At 49.7% G+C, this 25799-nt stretch overlaps 1 protein-coding gene across 6 annotated transcripts in view; it reads left to right on the plus strand.

Moving 5' to 3' along the window:
- The window catches only part of nfia (nuclear factor I/A), a 158539-nt gene that overhangs the window by 118887 nt on the left and 13853 nt on the right, over positions 1-25799 (plus strand). For 2 of the 6 annotated variants that reach the window (XM_042005889.1, XM_042005891.1), the window contains exons 5-9: positions 9715-9832; positions 12759-12886; positions 16844-16969; positions 24086-24264; positions 25570-25735. In XM_042005889.1, coding sequence (XP_041861823.1) covers positions 9715-9832; positions 12759-12886; positions 16844-16969; positions 24086-24264; positions 25570-25735 — 717 coding nt within the window. Of the gene's footprint in view, positions 1-9714; positions 9833-12758; positions 12887-13688; positions 13740-16843; positions 16970-24085; positions 24265-25569; positions 25736-25799 lie in introns of all 6 variants that reach the window. The other 4 variants (XM_042005893.1, XM_042005895.1, XM_042005890.1 and 1 more) reach the window with 3 other exon arrangements.

The raw sequence follows: 25799 nt of genomic DNA on the forward strand, positions 1-25799 counted from the left end.
GTTCCTCAGGTCAGACGTTGCCTAGGTCAGATGTTCCTCAGGTCAGACGTTCCTCAGGTCAGACGTTCCTCAGGTCAGACGTTCATCAGGTCAGACGTTCCTCAGGTCAGATGTTCCTCAGGTCAGACGTTCCTCAGGTCAGACCTTCCTCACGTCAGACGTTCGTTCCTCAGGTCAGATGTTCCTCGGGTCAGATGTTTCTTAGGTCAGATGTTCCTCAGGTCAGACGTTCATCAGGTCAGACGTTCCTCAGGTCAGACGTTCCTTAGGTCAGATGTTCCTTATGTCAGATGTTCCTCAGGTCAGACGTTCCTCGGGTCAGACGTTCCTCAGGTCAGATGTCCCTCAGGTCAGATGTTCCTCAGGTCAGACGTTCGTTCCTCAGGTCAGACGTTCCTCAGGTCAGACGTTGCTTAGGTCAGATGTTCCTTAGGTCAGACGTTCCTCAGGTCAGACGTTCCTGCGGTCAGATGTTCCTCAAGTCAGACGTTCCTCAGGTCAGACGTTCCTCAGGTCAGACGTTCCTCAGGTCAGATGTTCCTCAGGTCAGATGTTTCTTAGGTCAGATGTTCCTCAGGTCAGACGTTCCTCAGGTCAGACGTTCCTTAGGTCAGATGTTCCTTAGGTCAGATGTTCCTCAGGTCAGACGTTCCTCGGGTCAGACGTTCCTCAGGTCAGATGTCCCTCAGGTCAGATGTTCCTCAGGTCAGACGTTCGTTCCTCAGGTCAGACGTTCCTCAGGTCAGACGTTGCTTAGGTCAGATGTTCCTTAGGTCAGACGTTCCTCAGGTCAGACTTTCATCAGGTCAGACGTTCCTCAGGTCAGACGTTCCTCAGGTCAGTTGTTCCTCAGGTCATATGTCCCTCAGGTCAGATGTTCCTCAGGTCAGACGTTCGTTCCTCAGGTCAGACGTTCCTCAGGTCAGACGTTGCTTAGGTCAGATGTTCCTTAGGTCAGACGTTCCTCAGGTCAGACGTTCCTCAGGTCAGACGTTCCATCGGTCAGACGTTCCTCAGGTCAGATGTTCCTCAGGTCAGACGTTCCTCAGGTCAGACCTTCCTCACGTCAGACGTTCGTTCCTCAGGTCAGATGTTCCTCAGGTCAGATGTTTCTTAGGTCAGATGTTCCTCAGGTCAGACATTCATCAGGTCAGACGTTCCTCAGGTCAGACGTTCCTTAGGTCAGATGTTCCTTATGTCAGATGTTTCTCAGGTCAGACGTTCCTCGGGTCAGACGTTCCTCAGGTCAGATGTCCCTCAGGTCAGATGTTCCTCAGGTCAGACGTTCGTTCCTCAGGTCAGACGTTCCTCAGGTCAGACGTTGCTTAGGTCAGATGTTCCTTAGGTCAGACGTTCCTCAGGTGAGATGTTACTCAGGTCAGATGTTTCTTAGGTCAGATGTTCCTCAGGTCAGACGTTCCTCAGGTCAGACGTTCCTCGGGTCAGACGTTCCACGGGTCAGACGTTCCTCAGGTCAGATGTCCCTCAGGTCAGATGTTCCTCAGGTCAGCCGTTCGATCCTCAGGTCAGATGTTGCTCGGGTCAGATGTTCCTTAGGTCAGACGTTCCTCAGGTCAGACGTTCCTCAGGTCAGACGTTCCTCAGGTCAGAAATTCCTCAGGTCGTGAGGTCCTTGGGTCAGACGTTCCTCAGGTCAGACATTCCTCACGTCAGACGTTCCTCTGGTCAGACGTTCCTCAGGTCAGACCTTCTTCAGGTCAGATGTTCCTCAGGTCAGAAGTTCCTCAGGTCAGACGTTGCCTCAGGTCAGATGTTCCTTAGGTCAGATGTTCATCAGGTCAGGTACGTTCCTCAGGTCAGACTGTTCCTTCAGGTCAGACTGTTCTTAGGTCAGACTTTTCCTCAGGTCAGACTGTTCCTCAGGGTCAGACGTTCCTGCTGGTCAGACTTCCTCAGGTCAGACGTTCCTTAGGTCAGACGTTCCTCAGGATCAGACGTTCCTCAGGTCAGATGTTCCTCAGGTCAGACATTCCTCTGGTCAGACGTTCCTCAGGTCAGACCTTCCTCACGTCAGATGTTCCTCAGGTCAGACGTTCCTCAGGTCAGATGTCCCTCAGGTCAGATGTTCCTCAGGTCAGACGTTCTATCCTCAGGTCAGATGTTCCTCGGGTCAGATGTTCCTTAGGTCAGAAGTTCTTCAGGTCAGACGTTCCTCAGGTCAGACGTTCCTCAGGTCAGACGTTCCTCAGGTCAGATGTTCCTCAGGTCAGACGTTCCTCAGGTCAGACCTTCCTCACGTCAGACGTTCGTTCCTCAGGTCAGATGTTCCTCGGGTCAGATGTTCCTTAGGTCAGACGTTCCTCAGGTCAGACGTTCCTTAGGTCAGATGTTCATCAGGTCAGACGTTCCTCAGGTCAGACGTTCCTTAGGTCAGAAGTTCTTCAGGTCAGACGTTCCTCGGGTCAGACGTTCCTCAGGTCAGACGTTCCTCAGGTCAGATGTTCCTCAGGTCAGACGTTCCTCAGGTCAGACCTTCCTCAGGTCAGACGTTCCTCAGGTCAGATGTTCCTCGGGTCAGATGTTCCTTAGGTCAGACGTTCCTCAGGTCAGACGTTCCTTAGGTCAGATGTTCATCAGGTCAGATGTTCCTCAGGTCAGCCGTTCGATCCTCAGGTCAGATGTTCCTCGGGTCAGATGTTCCTTAGGTCAGAAGTTCTTCAGGTCAGACGTTCCTCAGGTCAGACATTCCTCAGGTCAGATGTTCCTCAGGTCAGACCTTCCTCACGTCAGACGTTCGTTCCTCAGGTCAGATGTTCCTCGGGTCAGATGTTTCTTAGGTCAGATGTTCCTCGGGTCAGATGTTCATCAGGTCAGACGTTCCTCAGGTCAGACGTTCCTTAGGTCAGATGTTCCTTAGGTCAGATGTTCCTCAGGTCAGACGTTCCTCGGGTCAGACGTTCCTCAGGTCAGATGTCCCTCAGGTCAGATGTTCCTCAGGTCAGACGTTCGTTCCTCAGGTCAGACGTTCCTCAGGTCAGACGTTGCCTAGGTCAGATGTTCCTTAGGTCAGACGTTCCTCAGGTCAGACGTTCCTCGGGTCAGACGTTCCTTCGGTCAGACGTTCCTCAGGTCAGATGTTCCTCAGGTCAGACGTTCCTCAGGTCAGACCTTCCTCACGTCAGACGTTCGTTCCTCAGGTCAGATGTTCCTCGGGTCAGATGTTTCTTAGGTCAGATGTTCCTCAGGTCAGATGTTCATCAGGTCAGACGTTCCTCAGGTCAGACGTTCCTTAGGTCAGATGTTCCTTATGTCAGATGTTCCTCAGGTCAGACGTTCCTCGGGTCAGACGTTCCTCAGGTCAGATGTCCCTCAGGTCAGATGTTCCTCAGGTCAGACGTTCGTTCCTCAGGTCAGACGTTCCTCAGGTCAGACGTTGCTTAGGTCAGATGTTCCTTAGGTCAGACGTTCCTCAGGTCAGACGTTCCTGCGGTCAGATGTTCCTCAAGTCAGACGTTCCTCAGGTCAGACGTTCCTCAGGTCAGACGTTCCTCAGGTCAGATGTTCCTCAGGTCAGATGTTTCTTAGGTCAGATGTTCCTCAGGTCAGACGTTCCTCAGGTCAGACGTTCCTTAGGTCAGATGTTCCTTAGGTCAGATGTTCCTCAGGTCAGACGTTCCTCGGGTCAGACGTTCCTCAGGTCAGATGTCCCTCAGGTCAGATGTTCCTCAGGTCAGACGTTCGTTCCTCAGGTCAGACGTTCCTCAGGTCAGACGTTGCTTAGGTCAGATGTTCCTTAGGTCAGACGTTCCTCAGGTCAGACTTTCATCAGGTCAGACGTTCCTCAGGTCAGACGTTCCTCAGGTCAGTTGTTCCTCAGGTCATATGTCCCTCAGGTCAGATGTTCCTCAGGTCAGACGTTCGTTCCTCAGGTCAGACGTTCCTCAGGTCAGACGTTGCTTAGGTCAGATGTTCCTTAGGTCAGACGTTCCTCAGTTCAGACGTTCCTCAGGTCAGACGTTCCATCGGTCAGACGTTCCTCAGGTCAGATGTTCCTCAGGTCAGACGTTCCTCAGGTCAGACCTTCCTCACGTCAGACGTTCGTTCCTCAGTTTCAGATGTTCCTCAGGTCAGATGTTTCTTAGGTCAGATGTTCCTCAGGTCAGACGTTCATCAGGTCAGACGTTCCTCAGGTCAGACGTTCCTTAGGTCAGATGTTCCTTATGTCAGATGTTTCTCAGGTCAGACGTTCCTCGGGTCAGACGTTCCTCAGGTCAGATGTCCCTCAGGTCAGATGTTCCTCAGGTCAGACGTTCGTTCCTCAGGTCAGACGTTCCTCAGGTCAGACGTTGCTTAGGTCAGATGTTCCTTAGGTCAGACGTTCCTCAGGTGAGATGTTACTCAGGTCAGATGTTTCTTAGGTCAGATGTTCCTCAGGTCAGACGTTCCTCAGGTCAGACGTTCCTCGGGTCAGACGTTCCACGGGTCAGACGTTCCTCAGGTCAGATGTCCCTCAGGTCAGATGTTCCTCAGGTCAGCCGTTCGATCCTCAGGTCAGATGTTGCTCGGGTCAGATGTTCCTTAGGTCAGAAGTTCTTCAGGTCTGACGTTCCTCAGGTCAGACGTTCCTCAGGTCAGACATTCCTCAGGTCAGACGTTCCTCAGGTCAGACCTTCCTCACGTCAGACCTTCCTCACGTCAGACATTCGTTCCTCAGGTCAGATGTTCCTCAGGTCAGATGTTCATCAGGTCAGACGTTCCTCAGGTCAGACGTTGGTAGGTCAGATGTTCCTTGGGTCAGATGTTCATCAGGTCAGACGTTCCTCAGGTCAGATGTTCCTTAGGTCAGATGTTCCTCAGGTCAGACGTTCCTCAGGTCAGATGTTCCTCGGGTCAGACATTCCTCTGGTCAGACCTTCCTCAGGTCAGACGTTCCTTAGGTCAGACGTTCCTCAGGTCAGACGTTCCTCAGGTCAGATGTTCCTCAGGTCAGACGTTCCTCAGGTCAGACGTTCCTAAGGTCAGATGTTCCTTAGGTCAGATGTTCCTCAGGTCAGACGTTCCTCAGGTCAGATGTCCCTCAGGTCAGATGTTCCTCAGGTCAGACGTTCGATCCTCAGGTCAGATGTTGCTCGGGTCAGATGTTCCTTAGGTCAGAAGTTCTTCAGGTCAGACGTTCCTCAGGTCAGACGTTCCTCAGGTCAGACATTCCTCAGGTCAGATGTTCCTCAGGTCAGACGTTCCTCAGGTCAGACCTTCCTCACGTCAGACATTCGTTCCTCAGGTCAGATGTTCCTCGGGTCAGATGTTCATCAGGTCAGACGTTCCTCAGGTCAGACGTTCCTTAGGTCAGATGTTCATCAGGTCAGACGTTCCTCAGGTCAGACGTTCCTTAGGTCAGAAGTTCTTCAGGTCAGACGTTCCTCGGGTCAGACGTTCCTTAGGTCAGACATTCCTCAGGTCAGATGTTCCTCAGGTCAGACGTTCCTCAGGTCAGACCTTCCTCACGTCAGACATTCGTTCCTCAGGTCAGATGTTCCTCGGGTCAGATGTTCATCAGGTCAGACGTTCCTCAGGTCAGACGTTCCTTAGGTCAGATGTTCATCAGGTCAGATGTTCCTCAGGTCAGCCGTTCGATCCTCAGGTCAGATGTTCCTCGGGTCAGATGTTCCTTAGGTCAGAAGTTCTTCAGGTCAGACGTTCCTCAGGTCAGACATTCCTCAGGTCAGATGTTCCTCAGGTCAGACCTTCCTCACGTCAGACGTTCGTTCCTCAGGTCAGATGTTCCTCGGGTCAGATGTTTCTTAGGTCAGATGTTCCTCGGGTCAGATGTTCATCAGGTCAGACGTTCCTCAGGTCAGACGTTCCTTAGGTCAGATGTTCCTTAGGTCAGATGTTCCTCAGGTCAGACGTTCCTCGGGTCAGACGTTCCTCAGGTCAGATGTCCCTCAGGTCAGATGTTCCTCAGGTCAGACGTTTGTTCCTCAGGTCAGACGTTCCTCAGGTCAGACGTTGCTTAGGTCAGATGTTCCTTAGGTCAGATGTTCCTCAGCTCAGACGTTCCTCAGGTCAGACGTTCCTCAAGTCAGATGTTCCTGAGGTCAGACGTTCCTCGGGTCAGACGTTCCTCGGGTCAGATGTTCCTCAGGTCAGATGTTCCTCAGGTCAGATGTTCGTTCCTCAGGTCAGATGTTCCTCAGGTCAGATGTTCCTTAGGTCAGAAGTTCTTCAGGTCAGACGTTCCTCAGGTCAGACGTTCCTCAGGTCAGATGTTTCTTAGGTCAGATGTTCCTCAGGTCAGACGTTCCTTAGGTCAGATGTTCCTTAGGTCAGATGTTCCTCAGGTCAGACGTTCCTCGGGTCAGACGTTCCTCAGGTCAGACGTTCCTCAGGTCAGATGTTCCTCAGGTCAGACGTTCCTCAGGTCAGATGTTCCTCAGGTCAGATGTTCCTTAGGTCAGAAGTTCTTCAGGTCAGACGTTCCTCAGGTCAGATGTTTCTTAGGTCAGACGTTCCTCAGGTCAGATGTTTCTTAGGTCAGACGTTCCTCAGGTCAGACGTTCCTTAGGTCAGATGTTCCTTAGGTCAGATGTTCCTCAGGTCAGACGTTCCTCGGGTCAGACGTTCCTCGGGTCAGACGTTCCTCGGGTCAGACGTTCCTCAGGTCAGACGTTCCTCAGGTCAGATGTTCCTTAGGTCAGATGTTCCTCAGGTCAGACGTTCCTCGGGTCAGACGTTCCTCGGGTCAGACGTTCCTCGGGTCAGACGTTCCTCGGGTCAGACGTTCCTCAGGTCAGACGTTCCTCAGGTCAGATGTTCCTCAGGTCAGACGTTCCTCAGGTCAGATGTTCCTCAGGTCAGACGTTCCTCAGGTCTGATGTTCCTCAGTTCATGTGTTTTTCAGGTCAGAGTGCTGCTGCTGTGTTGATGACCACTACGTCTGACACACCTTTCAGTGTGTTTGTTATGTAGGTATGAGTCCAGGTGGTTGTGGAAGTTTCCACCTAGAGCAACGACTACAATCCAACAAGCCGTCTTTCCCTCAGAGCTGCAAGTGTTACGAAACCTTTTGAAAAGACAATTTATCATTTTTGATAAAATACTGGGGGAAATTTCTTGCCATTTTTAAAGAACTACATTTTCATTTCTATTTTTAGTTTTTAAAGTAAAGAAAAACATAACACATTTGGGGGGAAATGGATAGACCGGCTTTTTTATGGAATATAGATATTTGTGAAAAAAAAAATGTTGACCACACAAAAAAAAAGGTTCCAACACAATTACAAGAAAAATAGATAAAAAAAACTATTACTGGTACTTGTTATAATATAATATAATTTTACTCCATGAAAACAATGGTCAAAACCTGCACTTGTTATTATTTCTATATTTAAAAGCATTAGTGTTTAAACTAGCTTAAACATTAGCTCTTTAGCATTTTTAACTGGATTAAGAGCTACTGTGGGAGGTCCGGAGCCGCAGGTTGTAGACCGTTGACCTTTGAGCTTCTCACTGAACACAGCAGCTGAATTTTATCAAAAGATCTTGAGAAATGGAAAAACCTCCGGAGGTACTGCAAACCATCACTCACCCAGATCAGAACCTCTGATGTAGAGGAGCTCATTTTCATTTTGGAAACTGATCCAGCAGACGGTCATGAACATGAAACCTTGATGTTCCTTTCTCACACACTGCACCTGTAGATCAGGTCCAGCTGGAGCACAAACCAGACAAGCAGCAGACCTGAGTCCATCACACGTGGAGGTGATGATCTTCATCACATCTTTCATGGAAAACACTGTTTCAGAGTAGAAATATGGCCGCTGCTGCATCCCAGACATGGGGGGAGGCTGTTTGACCAGCCGTGGGTGTGCATGTGCGTGTGCACGGTTGAGTGTGTGAGCAGCATCTCTGCAGGGCAGAGTGTGATAGATCGGTGGAGAGAGCTCACGGTGCTGAGCTCAGCAGAAAACTACCCACCAGGTCCTGTCAGCCGTCGTCCTCCTTTCATCCCATCACACCATCATGCTCACTGTCAATAAAGCCAGAAGAGGAGGAGGGGGGCCTGGAGGCCAGGGGATAGACGGATGTCCGGGTTTGAAGCTGATTGCTGCCTTTGTTCAGCAGAAGTCTCCGATTGAAGCGTTTGACAACAAAGAGGCAAATCTCTCCGTCTCTGCTTTAATGGTGAAAACCCTCACAGGGCTCTGAGGAAGAGGAGGAAGGGGAGGAGGGGGAGGAGGAAGAAGAGGAAGAGGAGGAGGGAAAAAGAGAAAGAGCAGGAGGACAGGAGGATAGGAGGAGAGCAGCTTGTAGATTGAAGTGTTGCAGTGGTCTCAGACTGCATCTCGAACTAGTTTAAATAAAGTTCTGGATCATTTTGATTGGTTCTTCATCCTTACACGTGTCTTGAATGTTTGTTGGGGAAAATAATTTTTAATGATTCATCTGCAAATTAAAGGTTGATAAAAATTTAAACAGCTTATTATTGTGTCTTCTTTTTACATGATTTTCCTGCTTAGCTCATCTGGAGTTTAAGGATGGAGCTGGATCGGATGAATTTGGCTTTTAGCCGCGAAGCTAATAACCCTACATTTCTCCCACAGAAAGCACTATGAGTGAAATAGCAAGCCCACCGTGGAGCCGTAGCAGTCAGTAAAGATAAAACTTTACACATCTAAAAGAACATTTTTACATCTTTTCTAGTTTTCACGCAATCGTAGTTTGAGTTTTAACAGATTTAAAAAATTTTTGTGTCGATGACACACCCTCGAAATTTGTCCTTCGTAATTATACCAAACCTTCTCATTCAAACTTCTTTCACACTCAGAGTTCCTCCTGGAAATATAAAAAATGAACAGGAAGCAGGTATTTTCTTCTTCTTTCACCCAGTCCGACCATCATGGGATCAGCCTTAACGTTGAGGCTCGGGTGACATCGTTAAAAATCATACTTAGTACACGATTCCAACAAGATACACAGAACTATCGAACGTAAAATGAATTTTGTAGTTTATTTTTAGCCTGGAAAACACAACATCATTCAAGATGATTTTTTTCTGGCGGCAGCTTGACGGACAGAGAAGGACAGAAGAAATTAGACCTGAAACCCTCGGCTAACCTGCGGTTCACCTCCATCCTCCTACCGAGACCGCCAGCAGGAGTCACTCCTGCTTGTCAACACTGAACCCTGACTGACCAATAGACGAGGAGCTGACCTCAAGACACGCCCCTTCAATTACATAATGAGACAGAAATATAATCATAAAACGAAATGACTACGCTTGGAGAAATAAAAAGAGAAAGAAAATGCAAGATTGAAAATACTGGGAATATAAATATAATTATGAAGAAAAAATTAATAAATAAATAGATTTTTAAAAATTTTATGAAGTAAAATGCAGGAATATGTAACTTGGGGATGTATAAATAATGATAATTTAAAAGGAATAATACATTCATTCAGGGGTAAGAAGGATCCGTTTAAGTCACATTTTACAGATTTCCGAAGGAAAAATTATTTAAAATAGTTTGTGTAGATTTTATTGTCACATTAATTAGTTAATTTAGTCATTTTTATATTTATTTTGATGCTCCTCCCTCTCACCGCTCCCTACTCCCTACTCAGGGGTCCTGATTTCCACCATGGCTGCCCTCGTAGGGCCTGTATCATTTAATCCCTGTTTGTTGGATAAATTGTTGATCAGCTGATTGATCAGCTGATTACTGACCAATGGTCTCTGTCTGTGTCCATCAGCGCCCATCGCAGCCGGTACCGGGCCCAACTTCTCACTGGCTGACCTGGACAGCTCCTCCTACTACAGCATGAGTCCAGGATCCATGAGGAGACCACTGCCTAGCACCTCCTCCTCCAGGTATGTACACACACCCTCCTGCACCATCCAGGTGTGTATTCCATCAAACAGCCCCCGATCTCTGTGGATGCATCTTTCCTGCTTCTCTGTTCTGGGATCAGCTAGTCTCCACTATGACACCGAACCAGTTCTGTCCGTTACCATGGCAACATTTAACTAACCATAACTGACCAGACCGGCTCCTTGCTAAAAGGAAGTGAGCTCACTTCACTGACAGGTGACGCCATGACAACCATCAAGTGAGTGGAACAATATTTACCAAAATGTCCTGTTCCGGAAAGGTTTGGAAGGAAAACAACTTTGATTTTGTTTACACCAGAACTTCTCCATCTCCATCACAGAACCGGAACATCTCCATCACAGAACCGGAACATCTCCATCCCAGAACCGGAACTTCTCCATCCCAGAACCGGAACATCTCCATCACAGAACCGGAACTTCTCCATCACAGAACCGGAACATCTCCATCACAGAACCGGAACATCTCCATCACGGAACCAGAATGTCTCCATCACGGGACCGAGACGTCTCCATCACGGAACTGGGACTTCTCCATCACGGAACCGGAACATCTCCATCACAGAACCGGAACATCTCCATCACAGAACCGGAACTTCTCCATCACAGAACCGGAACATCTCCATCACGGAACCGAAACATCTCCATCACAGAACCGGAACATCTCCATCCCAGAACCGGAACTTCTCCATCCCAGAACCAGAACATCTCCATCCCAGAACCGGAACATCTCCATCACAGAACCGAAAAGTCTCCATCACCGAACCAGAATGTCTCCATCACGGGACCGAGACGTCTCCATCACCGAACCGGGACTTCTCCATCACGGAACCGGAATGTCTTCATCACGGGACCGAGACGTCTCCATCACGGAACCGGGACGTCTCCATAAAGGAACCAGAACCGGGACGTCTCCATCACGGAACCAGAAAGTGTCCATCACGGAACCAGAACCGGAACGTCTCCATCACAGAATCGGAACGTCTCCATCACGGAACTGGAATGTCTTCATCACGGAACTGGAACATCTCAATAATTACATCTTCACTGAAAACAGACCTTCTTGGTGGGAAAAGGTCTGAAATGAAATTGTTCACCATGTGGCAGATGTTTCCTCTTCTTGTGCTTTTCCAGTTCTAGACTGGTAAATCAGACCATGCTGGTTCGGTGTTGTTCATCTGGTTCCAGCCAGAAATACTCCGCACTGGTTTGGCGGAACCATCTGAACACATACTCATTAATCAGCTGTGAGGAACCATCTAACCGACCAGAACCACCCGGGCACTCAGACCCAAACACAAACAGGACAGACCAGAATGTCCTCACAAAACAGGATTTTCCATACTCGCTGATGCTTGCAGGCTTTGACCTCAATGCTGCAAGAGTCGCCTGTGGGTCTGTCTGCAGAGATACCTGCCCTGCAGCGCAGGCTCCGCCCCCCAACTCCACACACACCTCCCCTGAGACCTCATACACACACACATCCAGCGCTGTGATGGGCCTCACACTTCATGTTTATCACACACACCTGGACTGTGTGGTGGACCAGGTGACGTTAAAGCTGCAGCTTGGAGCAAAATCCCAGATCAGAAAAAAAAAATCTATCATCACGAACTGTGTTTCTGCTGTTTGATCACGAAAATAACAGGTTTTTATTCTCTTGGAGTGAAACCGTTCTCTCTCTATCTATCACATACATGCATCTGCCTCCATTTTAACTACGTTGTCTCTGAATGGACAAACTTTAGTACTTTAATACTGCAGCAGCGGCTTTGTTTGATGGGAGCTAGAGCTCCGTTTTGGGATCAGAAACCCCTCTGGTCATCTCTGAGGCTACATCACCAACCCTGGTCTCCTGGTTCGAACCAAATGAAGCATCTAGTGAAGCAGAAACAGGAAGTGATGTAGATGGTGGACATCTGGCTCTATGCTGCTCATACTGGACACATTCAGGTGAAAACTGGATCAGGTCTGAACACCAGAGGTTTATTGATGCTCCGTGTTTACTGGTGACACATTTTCAGTCCTGGCCAATCAATGAGCTGGATTTTATTCTTTATTCTTCTTGGTCAGTGGTTGTTTCAGAGAATATCGCCCCCTAGTGAGCAGTTGTTATAACTGCGTGATGTTGTCCAGGTGGTTTGGTCCACTTCAGTCAAGTTCAGGGTGAAGGCAAACCAAAGGGAAGGGGCACATTTTCGAGGATTCCAACCCAAACTGGTTCCCCGGACCATTGTGGTGGGAGATTTCTGTCCACAAAATCAGAACCATCTCAATCCATCAGAGTCCAGTTAAACCGGAGATGATCCAAGTCAAGCACACTTCGAGCCTTCACCTGTGCCTAAACTGTGATCCAGGCCACGTCATGGAGGTCTGGCTCGGTGCAGCCCATGTGAGGACACCTGTCCACCTGAACAGGTGAAGGCTGAACATCCCAGCTGGTGGCTGGACAGCTCCTGTTTGTGGCTCAGATTCTGGAACCACAATGAAACCCATGAGGGGGACTTTTGAAGACACAAAGAACTGATATTTGGACCAGAACCAGGACCTGTCTGAGAGTCAGGAGGTCCTGAAGCAGCTTGGACTGGGCAGGAAGTGGACAGAACCTCTGAGGGCGTCCTGGGGTGCTGGTATCAGGTTAGCAGTTGAGCCTCCAGACTGGGGGTGGTTCTACTGGACCTGTTTACCATCAGATCCTATCAGATCGGTGTGTGGAGGGTTTGGACCTGAAAATCAGCAGAGACACGGGGCTTTCATCAGGATCCAGATGGAAGCTCTGCTCATCAGAACATCCCAGCAGAGAATTCAGGTGTTATTTTAACCATGCTGTGTGTGTGTGTGTGTGTGTGTGTGTGTGTGTGTGTGTGTGTGTGTGTGTGTGTGTGTGTGTGTGCGTGTGCACATGCAGCTCTGCCAAGAGGATAAAGTGCATGGAGGAGGACGTGGACAGTCCTGGGGAGGAGTCCTACTACCCGAACCAAGGCCGGTCTCCGGGCAGCGGCAGCCAGGCCAGCAGCTGGCACGACGTGGAGCCAGGTAACCACGGCAACCACACCTCTAACAGCTGCTCTGCTGTCTGATAACCCCGCCCACCATCTCACCATACCCCATAATAACCTCCTTCCATGTGACTGTGTGTGTGTGAGAGATTAAGGAGGCGGAGCTTCTGATCAGTAATGATTATTGGTTAATCCAGTTAATAAAGGAGAAGATTCTAGACCAGAAACCACCTGTCAGGTGTGTCTCAGGTTCTGATTCATTAACATGACCAGAACCAGAACCCGTCTGAGCCTCCACCTCCATCCTGCAGGTTTCAATCCCAACTTTATTTAAGGACATTCAAAGCTCTTTTAGTCAGTTAAACCGGACTTTTATTTTCCGTTTATCACAGAAGAACCTGCTGAATCACCAGTTTTAAAGTCGTTATTATAACAGACGTAGAATTTATTCCATCTAACTTTAGATTTTTACGTCAGTATTTACAGCTAAATAAAACGTATCTTTTTCTAAAGATTTGATGTTATTGATAAGAACCTGACATTTTTCTTTTTTTATTTTTCATTTAATTCTTACTTTTTTAAAATTTCCTTCTTCATATAAAAATATTTTTACAGTTTTCATCTTAAATACATTTTTTACTTGTTCAGTAGTTTCATGTGTTTAAATGAATTTATTCTTGTTTTATAATTACGATGAATTATGATGCAGGACTGGTGTGACTGCTTTCTCTGATCGATGATCAATACAGTGAGGGTACATTGGTGAGGCTCCGCCTCCATCTTCCAGTCCGTGTATTCACGCTGCTTTTTCTTCTTTTCCTCCGTCTTGCGTTGGAAAGCTGGATATAAGCTGCGTGGCGCTCTAGCTAGCTCGTTCATCTCCCGACAAGGTAAAGACGACTTCACTGTCTGTCTCCGTGTCTGTCTCACCGCCTCCTCCTCTTCCTCTCCTCCTCCTCCTCTCCCCTTCTCCTCCTCCTCTTCCCGCCTCCTCCTCTTCCTCCTTCACCTCCTCTTCGTCCTCCTCTACCCATCCCCTGCTCTTCCTATTTTTCCTTCTCCTCCTCTTCCTCCCCCTCTCCTGATAATGGACAGATAGACGTATCTTGTTCACCTCCCACCTGTCCTCACCTCCTTCACCCAACCTGACTCCGCCCACCCAACAGCATGCTGTTGACATCATCATGACTGTCTATTGGTCAGCGTTTGGTGTGGATGAGCACAACGCCGTGCATGACTAATGTGTATGTGTGTAATCAGCTGTTTGACCAGACAGGGCTCCACCATGCACGCACACGTGTGCACGTTAGGGCCGATCTTTCTGGTGAACGATGAAGAGGAGCAGAGACAGTCACAGTTTCGGCAGGTTTATAAAAGTTTCATCCTTTCTTTTCATAAGTTCTTTTAAAAATTCCACAAATGTACACGTTAGGATAAAAAATAAACTCTGATGAAGAAGAAACACAATGAGAAAACCTTGATGCCACGGAGGAAAGACACCAGAATGATCATAGAGAAGCAGCAGTCTGGGAAAGTTTCAGGTCCAGACTGCCTGCAGTCCATCGTCCTACAGGAAGACGTGGAGAATATTCAGGACAGCTGATGATCTTCCAGGATGAACGTCCCTGCAGGTTAGGGACCCAACGTAGATCCAGGTCCCAGAGATGGAGATCCAGTTACCAGTATGGCTTGTTGGGAAGGTTGCAGGAGGAAAGAAGAACATGGCAGCAGGGCTGAGGTTGGAAAAGCTGCATCTGGACAAACCACCACTTCTGGAACCAGGTCCTCTCGACAGACCAGACCAAATTGGACAAGTTTGATCCTTAAACGCCTCATAGCAGCTGTCAGCACAGTGGTGGAGGTATGATGGTCTGGACACCTGCAGTCATTGATGGACCATGAACTCCTCTGGAGTCCATCAGTCCGACAGCTGAAGCTGGACTGTAACTGGACCAGGTGTTGACCTGGTCCAATCAGGGTCCAGACCTCATCCAGCTGTAGAAAAAGCTGCTTGACGATGGAGAGAAAGCAGGTTCTGTTCAGTTAATAATGATCTGATTGGAGGTTCTGACCTCATCACTGGCCGACATGTTTTCCTGCATCATGATTCATCCTTAAAGATAAAGATGATGGATAACAATCCAACATCAGAACAAGCTGCTATCACTTTATGGATAGATGGATAGATATATGGGTGGATGGATGGATGGATGGATGATGGATGGATGGATGGATGGGTGGATGGATGGATGGATGGATGGATGGATGGATGGATGGATGGATATATGGGCGGATGGATGGATGGATGGATGGATGGATGGATGGATGGATATATTTGTGGATGGATGGATGGATATATGGGTGGATGGATGGATGGATGGATGGATGGATGGATGATGGATGGATGGATATATGGGTGGATGGATGGATGGATGGATGGATGGATGGATGGATATATGGGTGGATGGATGGATGGATATATGGATGGATGGATGGATATATGGGCGGATGGATGGATGGATGGATGGATGGATGGATGGATGGATGGATATATTTGTGGATGGATGGATGGATGGATGGATGGATATATGGGTGGATGGATGGATGGATGGATGGATAAGTGGGTGGATGGATGGATGGATGGATGGATGGATAAATGGGTGGATGGATGGATAGATATATGGGTGGATGGATGGATGGATGGATGGATAAATGGTTGGATGGATGGATAGATATATGGGTGGATGGATGGATGGATAAATGGGTGGATGGATATATGGGTGGATGGATGGATGGATGGATGGATAAATGGGTGGATGGATATATGGATGGCTGGATGGATGGATGGATAAATGGGTGGATGGATGGATAGATATATGGGTGGATGGATGGATGGATGGATAAATGGGTGGATGGGTGGATGGATGGATGGATGGATAAATGGGTGGATGGATGGATGGATATATTTGTGGATGGATGGATGGATGGATGGATATATGGGTGGATGGATGGATGGATGGATGGATGATGGATGGATGGATATATGGGTGGATGGATGGATGGATGGATGGATGGATGGATGGATGGATGGATGGATATATGGGTGGATGGATGGATGGATGGATATATGGGTGGATGGATGGATGGATGGATGGATGGATGGATGGATGGATGGATGGATGGATGGATGGATGGATGGATACATGGGTGGATGGATGGATGGATGGATGGATATATGGGCGGATGGATGGATGGATGGATGGATGGATATATGGGTGGATGGATGGATGGATGGATGGATGGATGGATGGATGGATGGATATATGGGTGGATGGATGGATGGATGGATGGATGGATGGATGGATGGATGGATATATGGGCGGATGGATGGATGGATGGATGGATAAATGGGTGGATGGGTGGATGGATGGATGGATGGATAAATGGGTGGATGGGTGGATGGATATATGGGTGGATGGATGGATGGATGGATGGATGGATAAATGGGTGGATGGGTGGATGGATGGATGGATGGATAAATGGGTGGATGGGTGGATGGATATATGGATGGATGGATGGATGGATGGATGGATGGATGGATGGATGGATGGATAAATGGGTGGATGGGTGGATGGATATATGGATGGATGGATGGATGGATGGATGGATAAATGGGTGGATGGATGGATAGATATATGGGTGGATGGATGGATGGATGGATGAATGGATAAATGGGTGGATGGGTGGATGGATATATGGATGGATGGATGGATGGATGGATGGATGGATGGATGGATAAATGGGTGGATGGATGGATAGATATATGGGTGGATGGATGGATGTTGGGTGGATGGTAGATGCTTGGTAGGTTCTTGAATCTGGCACCCAGGACGGGTTAAATGCAGAGAAAGAATTTCCCAGCTGGGAATAATAAAGTAATAAAAGATGCAACGATGAAGCTGCTCCTCATCCTCATCACCATCATTCTTGACAGGAACGCCGTCCCCTGCCGGCGTTCTCAGGAAGTCAGAGAGGTCTGCTTTCTGCAGCGCTGTGCCTCCACCCAGCAGCACCTCCTCCTCCCCCCGAACGGCTTTCACACACCATCACCCGCCTCGAGGTGAGGTCCAGTCACCCCCAACTCCTCACTCACCTCCTTCTTTACCTCCTCACTCACCTCCTTCCTCGCCTCCTCACTCACCTCCTTCCTCGCCTTCTCACTCACCTCCTTTCCTCACCTCCTCACTCACCTCCTTCCTCGCCTTCTCACTCACCTCCTTTCCTCACCTCCTCACTCACCTCCTTCCTCGCCTCCTCACTCACCTCCTTCCTCGCCTCCTCACTCACCTCCTTCCTCACCTCCTCACTCACCTCCTTCCTCGCCTCCTCAGTCACCTCCTTCCTCGCCTCCTTACTCACCTCCTTCCTCGCCTCCTCACTCACCTCCTTCCTCGCCTTCTCACTCACCTCCTTCCTCGCCTCCTCACTCACCTCCTTCCTCTCCTCCTCACTCACCTCCTTCCTCGCCTCCTCACTAACCTCCTTCCTCACCTCCTCACTCACCTCCTTCCTCTCCTTCTCACTCACCTCATTCCTCACCTCCTCACTCACCTCCTTCCTCTCCTCCTCACTCACCTCATTCTTCACCTCCTCACTCACCTCCTTCCTCGCCTTCTCACTCACCTCATTCCTCACCTACTCACTCACCTCCTTCCTCACCTCCTCACTCACGTCATTCCTCACCTCCTCACTCACCTCCTTTCCTCGCCTCCTCAGTCACCTCCTTCCTCGCCTCCTCACTCACCTCCTTCCTCACCTATTCACTCACCTCCTTCCTCGCCTCCTCAGTCACCTCCTTCCTCGCCTCCTTACTCACCTCCTTCCTCACCTCCTCACTCACCTCCTCGCCTCCTCACTCACCTCCTTCCTCATCTCCTCACTCACTTCCTTCTTTACCACCTCCTTCACGCCCTTCCTCACCTCCTCACTCACCTCCTTCCTTGCCTCCTCACTCACCTCCTCCTTCACGCCCTGCCTCACCTCCTCACTCACCTCTTTCCTCGCCTCCTCCTTCACGCCCTTCCTCACCTCCTCACTCACCTCCTTCCTCACCTCCTTACTCACTTCCTTCTTTCCCACCTCCTTCACGCCCTTCCTCACCTCCTCACTCACCTCGATCCTTGCCTCCTCACTCACCTCCTTCCTCACCTCCTCCTTCACGCCCTTCCTCACCTCCTCACTCACCTCCTTCCTTGCCTCCTCACTCACCTCTTTCCTCGCCTCCTCAGTCACCTCCTTCCTCGCCTCCTCACTCACCTCCTTCCTCGCCTCCTCACTCACCTCCTTCCTCACCTTCTCACTCACCTCCTTCCTCGCCTCGTCCTTCACGCCCTTCCTCACCTCCTCACTCACCTCCTTCCTTGCCTCCTCCTTCACGCCCTTCCTCACCTCCTCGCTAACCTCCTTCCTCGCCTTCTCACTCACGCCCTGCCTCACCTCCTCACTCACCTCCTTCCTTGCCTCCTCACTCACCTCATTCCTTGCCTCCTCATTCACCTCCTTCCTCGCCTCCTCCTTCACGCCCTTCCTCACCTCCTTCCTTGCCTCCTCACTCACCTCCTTCCTCACCTCCTCACTCACCTCCTTCCTCACCTCCTCACTCACCTCCTTCCTCGCCTTCTCACTCACCTCCTTTCCTCACCTCCTCACTCACCTCCTTCCTCGCCTCCTCACTCACCTCCTTCCTTGCCTCCTCACTCACCTCATTCCTCGCCTCCTCAGTCACCTCCTTCCTCGCCTCCTCACTCACCTCCTTCCTCACCTCCTCACTCACCTCCTTCCTTGCCTCCTCCTTCACGCCCTTCCTCACCTCCTCACTCACCTCCTTCCTTCCCTCCTCACTCACCTCCTTCCTCACCTTCTCACTCACCTCCTTCCTCGCCTCGTCCTTCACGCCCTTCCTCACCTCCTCACTCACCTCCTTCCTTGCCTCCTCCTTCACACCCTTCCTCACCTCCTCACTAACCTCCTTCCTCGCCTCCTCACTCACGCCCTGCCTCACCTCCTCACTAACCTCTTTCCTCGCCTCCTCCATCACGCCCTTCCTCACCTCCTCACTCACCTCCTTCCTCACCTCCTTACTCACTTCCTTCTTTACCACCTCCTTCACGCCCTTCCTCACCTCCTCACTCACCTCGTTCCTTGCCTCCTCACTCACCTCATTCCTCGCCTCCTCAGTCACCTCCTTCCTCGCCTCCCCACTCACCTCCTTCCTCACCTCCTCACTAAGCTCCTTCCTCACCTCCTCACTCACCTCATTCTTCACCTCCTCACTCACCTCCTTCCTCGCCTTCTCACTCACCTCATTCCTCACCTCCTCACTCACCTCCTTCCTCACCTCCTCACTCACCTCATTCCTCACCTCCTCACTCACCTCCTTTCCTCGCCTCCTCACTTACCTCCTTCCTCGCCTCCTCACTCACCTCCTTCCTCACCTATTCACTCACCTCCTTCCTCGCCTCCTCAGTCACCTCCTTCCTCGCCTCCTTACTCACCTCCTTCCTCACCTCCTCACTCACCTCCTTCCTTGCCTCCTCACTCACCTCCTTCCTCACCTCCTTACTCACTTCCTTCTTTACCACCTCCTTCACGCCCTTCCTCACCTCCTCAGTCACCTCCTTCCTCACCTCCTCCTTCACGCCCTTCCTCACCTCCTCACTAACCTCCTTCCTCGCCTCCTCACTCACGCCCTTCCTCACCTCCTCACTAACCTCTTTCCTCGCCTCCTCCTTCACGCCCTTCCTCACCTCCTCACTCACCTCCTTCCTCACCTCCTTACTCACTTCCTTCTTTACCACCTCCTTCACGCCCTTCCTCACCTCCTCACTCACCTCGTTCCTCACCTCCTCACTAACCTCCTTCCTCGCCTCCTCCTTCACGCCCTTCCTCATCTCCTCACTCACCTCCTTCCTCACCTCCTCACTAACCTCCTTTCTCACCTCCACACTCTCACACAAATTCAGTGAGAAGATCCAGATATCTGGACACTCATAATCCCAAATTGAAACTTTCACATCCAGCCTAAAGGCGGCCAAGAAAACCTTTTATCAGAACAAGATCCGCAATGCTCCCAACGCACGACATGTTCATGGTGTTTAACTCTCTTCTATCTCCACCACCTGCTCAGCCTCCAACTGTGCTGACTGCAGAAATGTTTGCTTCCTACTTCACTGAAAAGGTCGCTACCATCAGTAACCAATTCACTGAGCCTGACCAACTCAGCCTTACCAAACCAGCTATTGGTGCCTCACTCTGCTCCTTCCACTCTCTAAATGAGGACCAAGTCTCTAAACTTCTAGTCAACTCTAAACCCACGACCTGTCCTCTTGATCCTGTTCCCTCTGACATCCTGCAGAGCATTTTACCTACAATCAAACCTGCAGTAACCATATTATTACCTCCTCTCTTAAATCCGGTGTCTTTCCTTCTGCCTTCAAGCAAGCTCGGGTTACCCGCTGCTGAAGAAACCCACACTCAACCCAGCCCAGGTTGGAAACTACCGGCCGGTCTCACTGCTTACATTCATGTCTAAATTACTAGAGCGTGCCGTCTTCAGTCAGGTCTCACAGTTCCTCCAAGACAACAACCTGTTAGATCCATATCAATCTGGATATAGGCAAGGCCGCTCTACTGAAACTGCTCTCCTACCAGTTACTGATTCCCTATGGGTTGCCAGATCCGCTGGTCAATCCTCAGTCCTAATACTGCTGGACCTGTCTGCTGCCTTTGACACGGTCAACCATCATATACTGTTCTCCAAACTCTTGGAGCTTGGCATCTCAGGATCTGTCCTCTCTTTGTTTATGTCCTACCTCACAGGAAGATCGTTCAAAGTATCTTGGCGAGGGGGCGTGTCAAGATCACATGGGCTGACAACAGGGGTGCCTCAGGGCTCGGTGCTTGGCCCTCTTCTCCTTTCACACTTAGCTTAACTCTTCTACTCAGAATGAGGTAGAAAGATTTGTCCAGCTTTTTGGCTCAACTCAGCTCTGAATAAGCTGCATGCACTTATACCAAGATGATGTTGTGGGATGAAATCATGATCTCGTAATTAAACAAAGACTATTGTAGGAAGGAAAAAAAGCCCCGCCTCCAGCTCTACCTGACAGCACCTGGGTCCACATGGACTCCCAGCAGTCTGACTACCACTTAATGATGACATCATTCCTGGTTGGTTTCTGCTGGTGGTGTTCTTCCTCTCAGATATAAGTCACTCTGGAGAAAAGCATCTGCTACATGACTGTAGAATAGAATAGAATAGGAATTATTTAATCTAATATCTAATTCTGTTAGTACACAGGTCAGAACATTTCCAGGTAGAGGGCAAGGCAGGTTTCTTTCTACATCGCATTTCATATACAAGACTATCCAAGGTGTTTCACATGAAAACATGACAGCGTGGTGCAGAGGAAGCATGAAGCAGACAAGGTCACATCATACTCAACTTCCAGGATTTTAAGCTGGGAAACAGGAACTTTTTATCCTGGACACTTTTACTTCCCTGAATCAGAAAAAGTTGGATGGATGGATGGATGGATGGACGGATGGACGGATGGATGGATGGATGGATAGGTGGATGGACGGATGGATGGATGGATGGATGGATGGATGGATGGATGGATGGATGGGTGGATGGACGGTTGGATGAATGGATGGATGGATGGATGGTGGATGGGATGTGGGAGCTGATCTCTTTCCGCAGACCTCTGGTCTGCAGGACAAAACCACCACCAGAACCATCCAGGTCTGGACTGAGGCTTCCAGGACTGCTTTGAGCAGACAGTTCATAGAGGATGCTGATATGGAGGTCTGTCCTGCCTTATGTTCACTTTTGATGCTGTCCTTCCCACAAAGACCATCACTGAGTCCGAGCCCAGAGACCAGCAGGTCAGCAGGACCCCAATCTGCCTGACACCTGGAGCAGCTTCTTCCAGGCTTCGCCTCTCCAGCAGCAGAGGTACTGTTCACATCCACAGCCAGAGGCAGCATCAGCCTCTTACCCTGCAGCTGCACCAAGTCACCTGCACCCTGAGGAGGATCCACGTCAGCTGCGGGTCCAGATCAGGTGTCATGTCGGATACTTTAATGGTAAATGGTTAGTATTTATATAGCGCTTTTTCCCACAGCGCTTTACATCATACATCACATTCACACACTGATGGCAAACGCTGCCATGCAAGGCGCTAACCACGACCCATCTGGAGCAATTTGGGGTTCGGTCTTCTTGCTCAGGGACACCTCAACATGAGCTCAACAGGCTGGGGATCGAACCAGCAACCCTCAGGCTACAAGATGACCGCTCAACCCACTGAGCCATGCCGCCCCAATATGGATGGATGGATTAAACCGTGTGCAGACCAGCTGGCAGAAGTTTTTCTGGACCTCGTCAACCCGTCCCTACAGCTTTCCAGGGTTCCTGTCTGCCTGAAGGCCTCCAGCATTGTTCCTGTGCCCACAAAACCAGCATGGCCTGCCTCAATGACCACCGCCCGTCACCCCAGTCATCATGAAGGTTTCCAGCGGATCCTCCAATCACAATCAGGACGCCAACCCTGAAGAATTTTTGTTATGCTGCATAATGACAATAAAGTTCTTGTCTTGAACAAAGGAGGGTTGTTGCTGTTTCCTATTTTATTATGAAGAGTTTTGCCTTTTTGTGCTCATTTCCTGTTCACTGCTCCTGGTTTGTTTTTTACCCTCGGTGCGTCTCCCTGTCAAATCCCAGTTTTCCCGTTTCTCCTTGTTTATCTTCACCCGTTTTATTGTTGTTTTCCACCAACTTGTTTACTGCTGTGAGTTATTTAGTAACAACGGCACCGCCTCACACCCAGACTCGGTCAGGGTCCAAGTTGGGGCCCGGGTCCGGACTCCGACCCAGACCCAGACCCAGACTGGGACCCCCACCTGGACCCTGAACCGGACCCCGACCCCCACCCGGACCCGGACCCAGACCCTGACTGTCCCTTCAAACACTCAGACGTCTCCTCTTTATAATTTTTTTTATAAATTAGTTTTTTTTGACCATGCTGTTATGTGATTGGTGGGCGAAACATGTGACTCATGTTCAGTGTGTTTTTCTTTTCCTCACACACACACACACACACACACACGCACACACACACACACACACATACACACACACACGCACACACAGAGTCAGTGTCAGTGGACTGAGATCATTTCTTTGAATGTACACTTTGTGTGTGTGTGTGTGTGTGGCTACCAGAGAGAGACATCCATTCAGTGATTACTGTAAACACACGGGGTGTGTATCGTCAGAGTGATAAATCACAGCAGACTTTAAGTGAATTAGTGCAGCAGCTTTAACTCGTCCGTCTGTCCATCCCTCCATCCTTCTCTCTCTTTCATTTCATTTCTAATGTCTCTCTATCCTGCTCACCTCTCTCCCTCTCTCTCCCCCTTTCTCTCTGTCTTTCCCTCTCTCTCCTTCTCTCTCCCCCTTTTTCTCTCTCTCTCTCTCTCTCTCCCTCTCTCTCCCCCCTCCCTCTGTCTCCCCCTTTCTCTCTCTCTCTCCCTCTCTCTCCCCCCTCTCTCTCTCTCTCCCCCCTCTCTCTCTCTTTCCTTCTCTCTCTCCCCCCGCAGAGCTGCCTCCATCACAGCCTCTAACGAGGCCTCGTTCCCTAACGAGCAATCAGAGGAGATTAGACCAATCACAGTCTTAATTAGACTGAAGAGGAGAGACAAGGGAGAAGGGGGGGAAGAAGGGAGCGGAGGAGAGGATGCTATGAGAGGAGAGGAAAGGAAAAAGGAGGAAGAAGGAAAGGAAAAAGGAAAGAAGAGATGAGATGAGAGGAGAAGGAAGTAATGTAGAGGTAGAAACAAGTAAGGAGGAAGAAGGAGAGAAAAGAGGGAAGGAGGGAGGGATAAAGAGTAAATTAGATGAGAAGAGACATGAGGAGGAACGAGAGCAGAATAGAAGGCAAAGGAGAGGAGGTGATGAGGGGAGGAGGAACAAACAATGTTCTCTGACCTTCACTCACTTTGATTGACAGAGGTGTGGGCGGGGCATCGTGCCTTGCTGTCATTGGTTCATATGCTCTGATGTGTCCATCTTCATGGATTTGCATGTTAAGCCACGCCCCTTGTAATACACTTTGAAAAAGTCCTCCCCTCTGTCCTCCCCCGACTAACCTTCTCTCCCCCGTCTCCCCCACAGCGAGCCCCCACGCACCCCCCTCCAGCCTCCACTTCTCCTCCTCCCCCATCCTGCAGCAGCCCGGCTCCTACTTCTCCCACCCAGCCATCAGGTACCACCCACAGGAGACGCTCAAGGAGTTCGTCCAGCTGGTCTGTCCTGACTCCGCCCAGCAGGCCGGACAGGTGGGCTTCCTCAACGTAAGCACACACACGCGCACACACTCACATTTACCTGAGCAGGCAGGAAGTGCTGCAATGTTTGATTCTGTCTGCAGGGAGATAGTCGATATATCTGCGTCTAGACACCCGATCGATACCCCCTCCACCACACACTGCGTCTCGGGAGCAGCTCCCCGACAGGGAAACACATTTTTCCAACATCTTCAGGAAAACCAGAGAGAAGATTCCTGATCCTGCTGAAGAAGAAGCTTCTGATAGATCTATGGCTTCTTTCTCCGACCCCCCGAAAAGCTGTTTATTCTATTCTATTCTATTCTATTCTATTCTATTCTATTCTATTGTACAGTCATTCAGCTTTTATCCAAAGTGATTTACATCTGAGTTTAAATGTAAATAAAACCTGAATTTCATCCCTTCTTTTATTAATGATGGAACATATCAGACATTCTACCATTTCATGGAAAATTGGATCAGTACTCAAAACCTTCTCCAGGGCATCCCAAAAGTTCTCCATGGGGTTCAGGTCTGGACTCTGGTGAACAATCCATGTGTGGAAAATGATGTCTCCTGTTCCCTGAACAACTCTTTCACAATCTGAGCCTCATGAATCTACCTCTCTTCGTACCCTGATGCTCATCACTCTGGCCCAGGGTAGATCTGGACTCATCAGACCACATGACCTTCTTCCATGGCTCCAGAGTCCAGTCTTCATGCTCCCTAGCAACCTGAAGCCTTTTTCTCCGGTTAGCCTCACTGGTTAGTGGTTTTCTTCTGGCTCAACAGCTGTTAAATCCCTTGAGTTCCTTCATTGTTCATTTGGAAAAGTTCTAACTTTCACTATTAAACATGGTCCTGAGCTCTACTGCTGTTTTTCTTCCATCTGGTTCCACCAAACGTTAAATCACCATCATTCAGGTTAATTTCTTCCTGGAAGACGATGGTTCCCACCATCCTTCCAGCTTTAATGATGGTTGGACAGTTCTGAACCCAGTTCTAGTTTCTGCTTCTCCTGAGATGTTTTCTCTGCTTGATGCCGATGATCCAACCCTTCTGGAACAGACTAACATCTTCTCCACGACCACGGACGTGTCTTTCCTCATGGTTGTTTCACATGTGAGAAGCTTCTTTGCATCAGTTTGAGTTGCAGGACTCATCCAATGAGAGGCTCTGACTGTTACTTACATCCAGATGGTGATTGTTTATGGATGAGCAGGTGTTTTTGGGGGTTGGGGGCTTTCCAGACAGAGGGACTGGTATAAAAATGGAGAGATTCAGGTTCGGCATGGCTGCCTAACCAACCTGTTGTGTGTGTCCCCCCCATAGCCTAATGGTAGCTCCCAGGGGAAGGTCCACAACCCCTTCCTGCCAACGCCCATGCTGCCTCCCCCGCCACCTCCCCCGATGGCCCGGCCCGTTCCCCTGCCCGTCGACGCCAAGCCACCCTCCACATCCTCCACTGAGGGGGGAGGCAACTCACCCACCTCACCCAGTAAGTGCACACACACACGCACTCGCAGGCTGCACCACCTCCATCACTAACTTCCTGTTCATCC

This window comes from Melanotaenia boesemani, chromosome 14 (assembly GCF_017639745.1).
Source record: "Melanotaenia boesemani isolate fMelBoe1 chromosome 14, fMelBoe1.pri, whole genome shotgun sequence".
Taxonomy (NCBI): Eukaryota; Metazoa; Chordata; class Actinopteri; order Atheriniformes; family Melanotaeniidae; genus Melanotaenia; species Melanotaenia boesemani.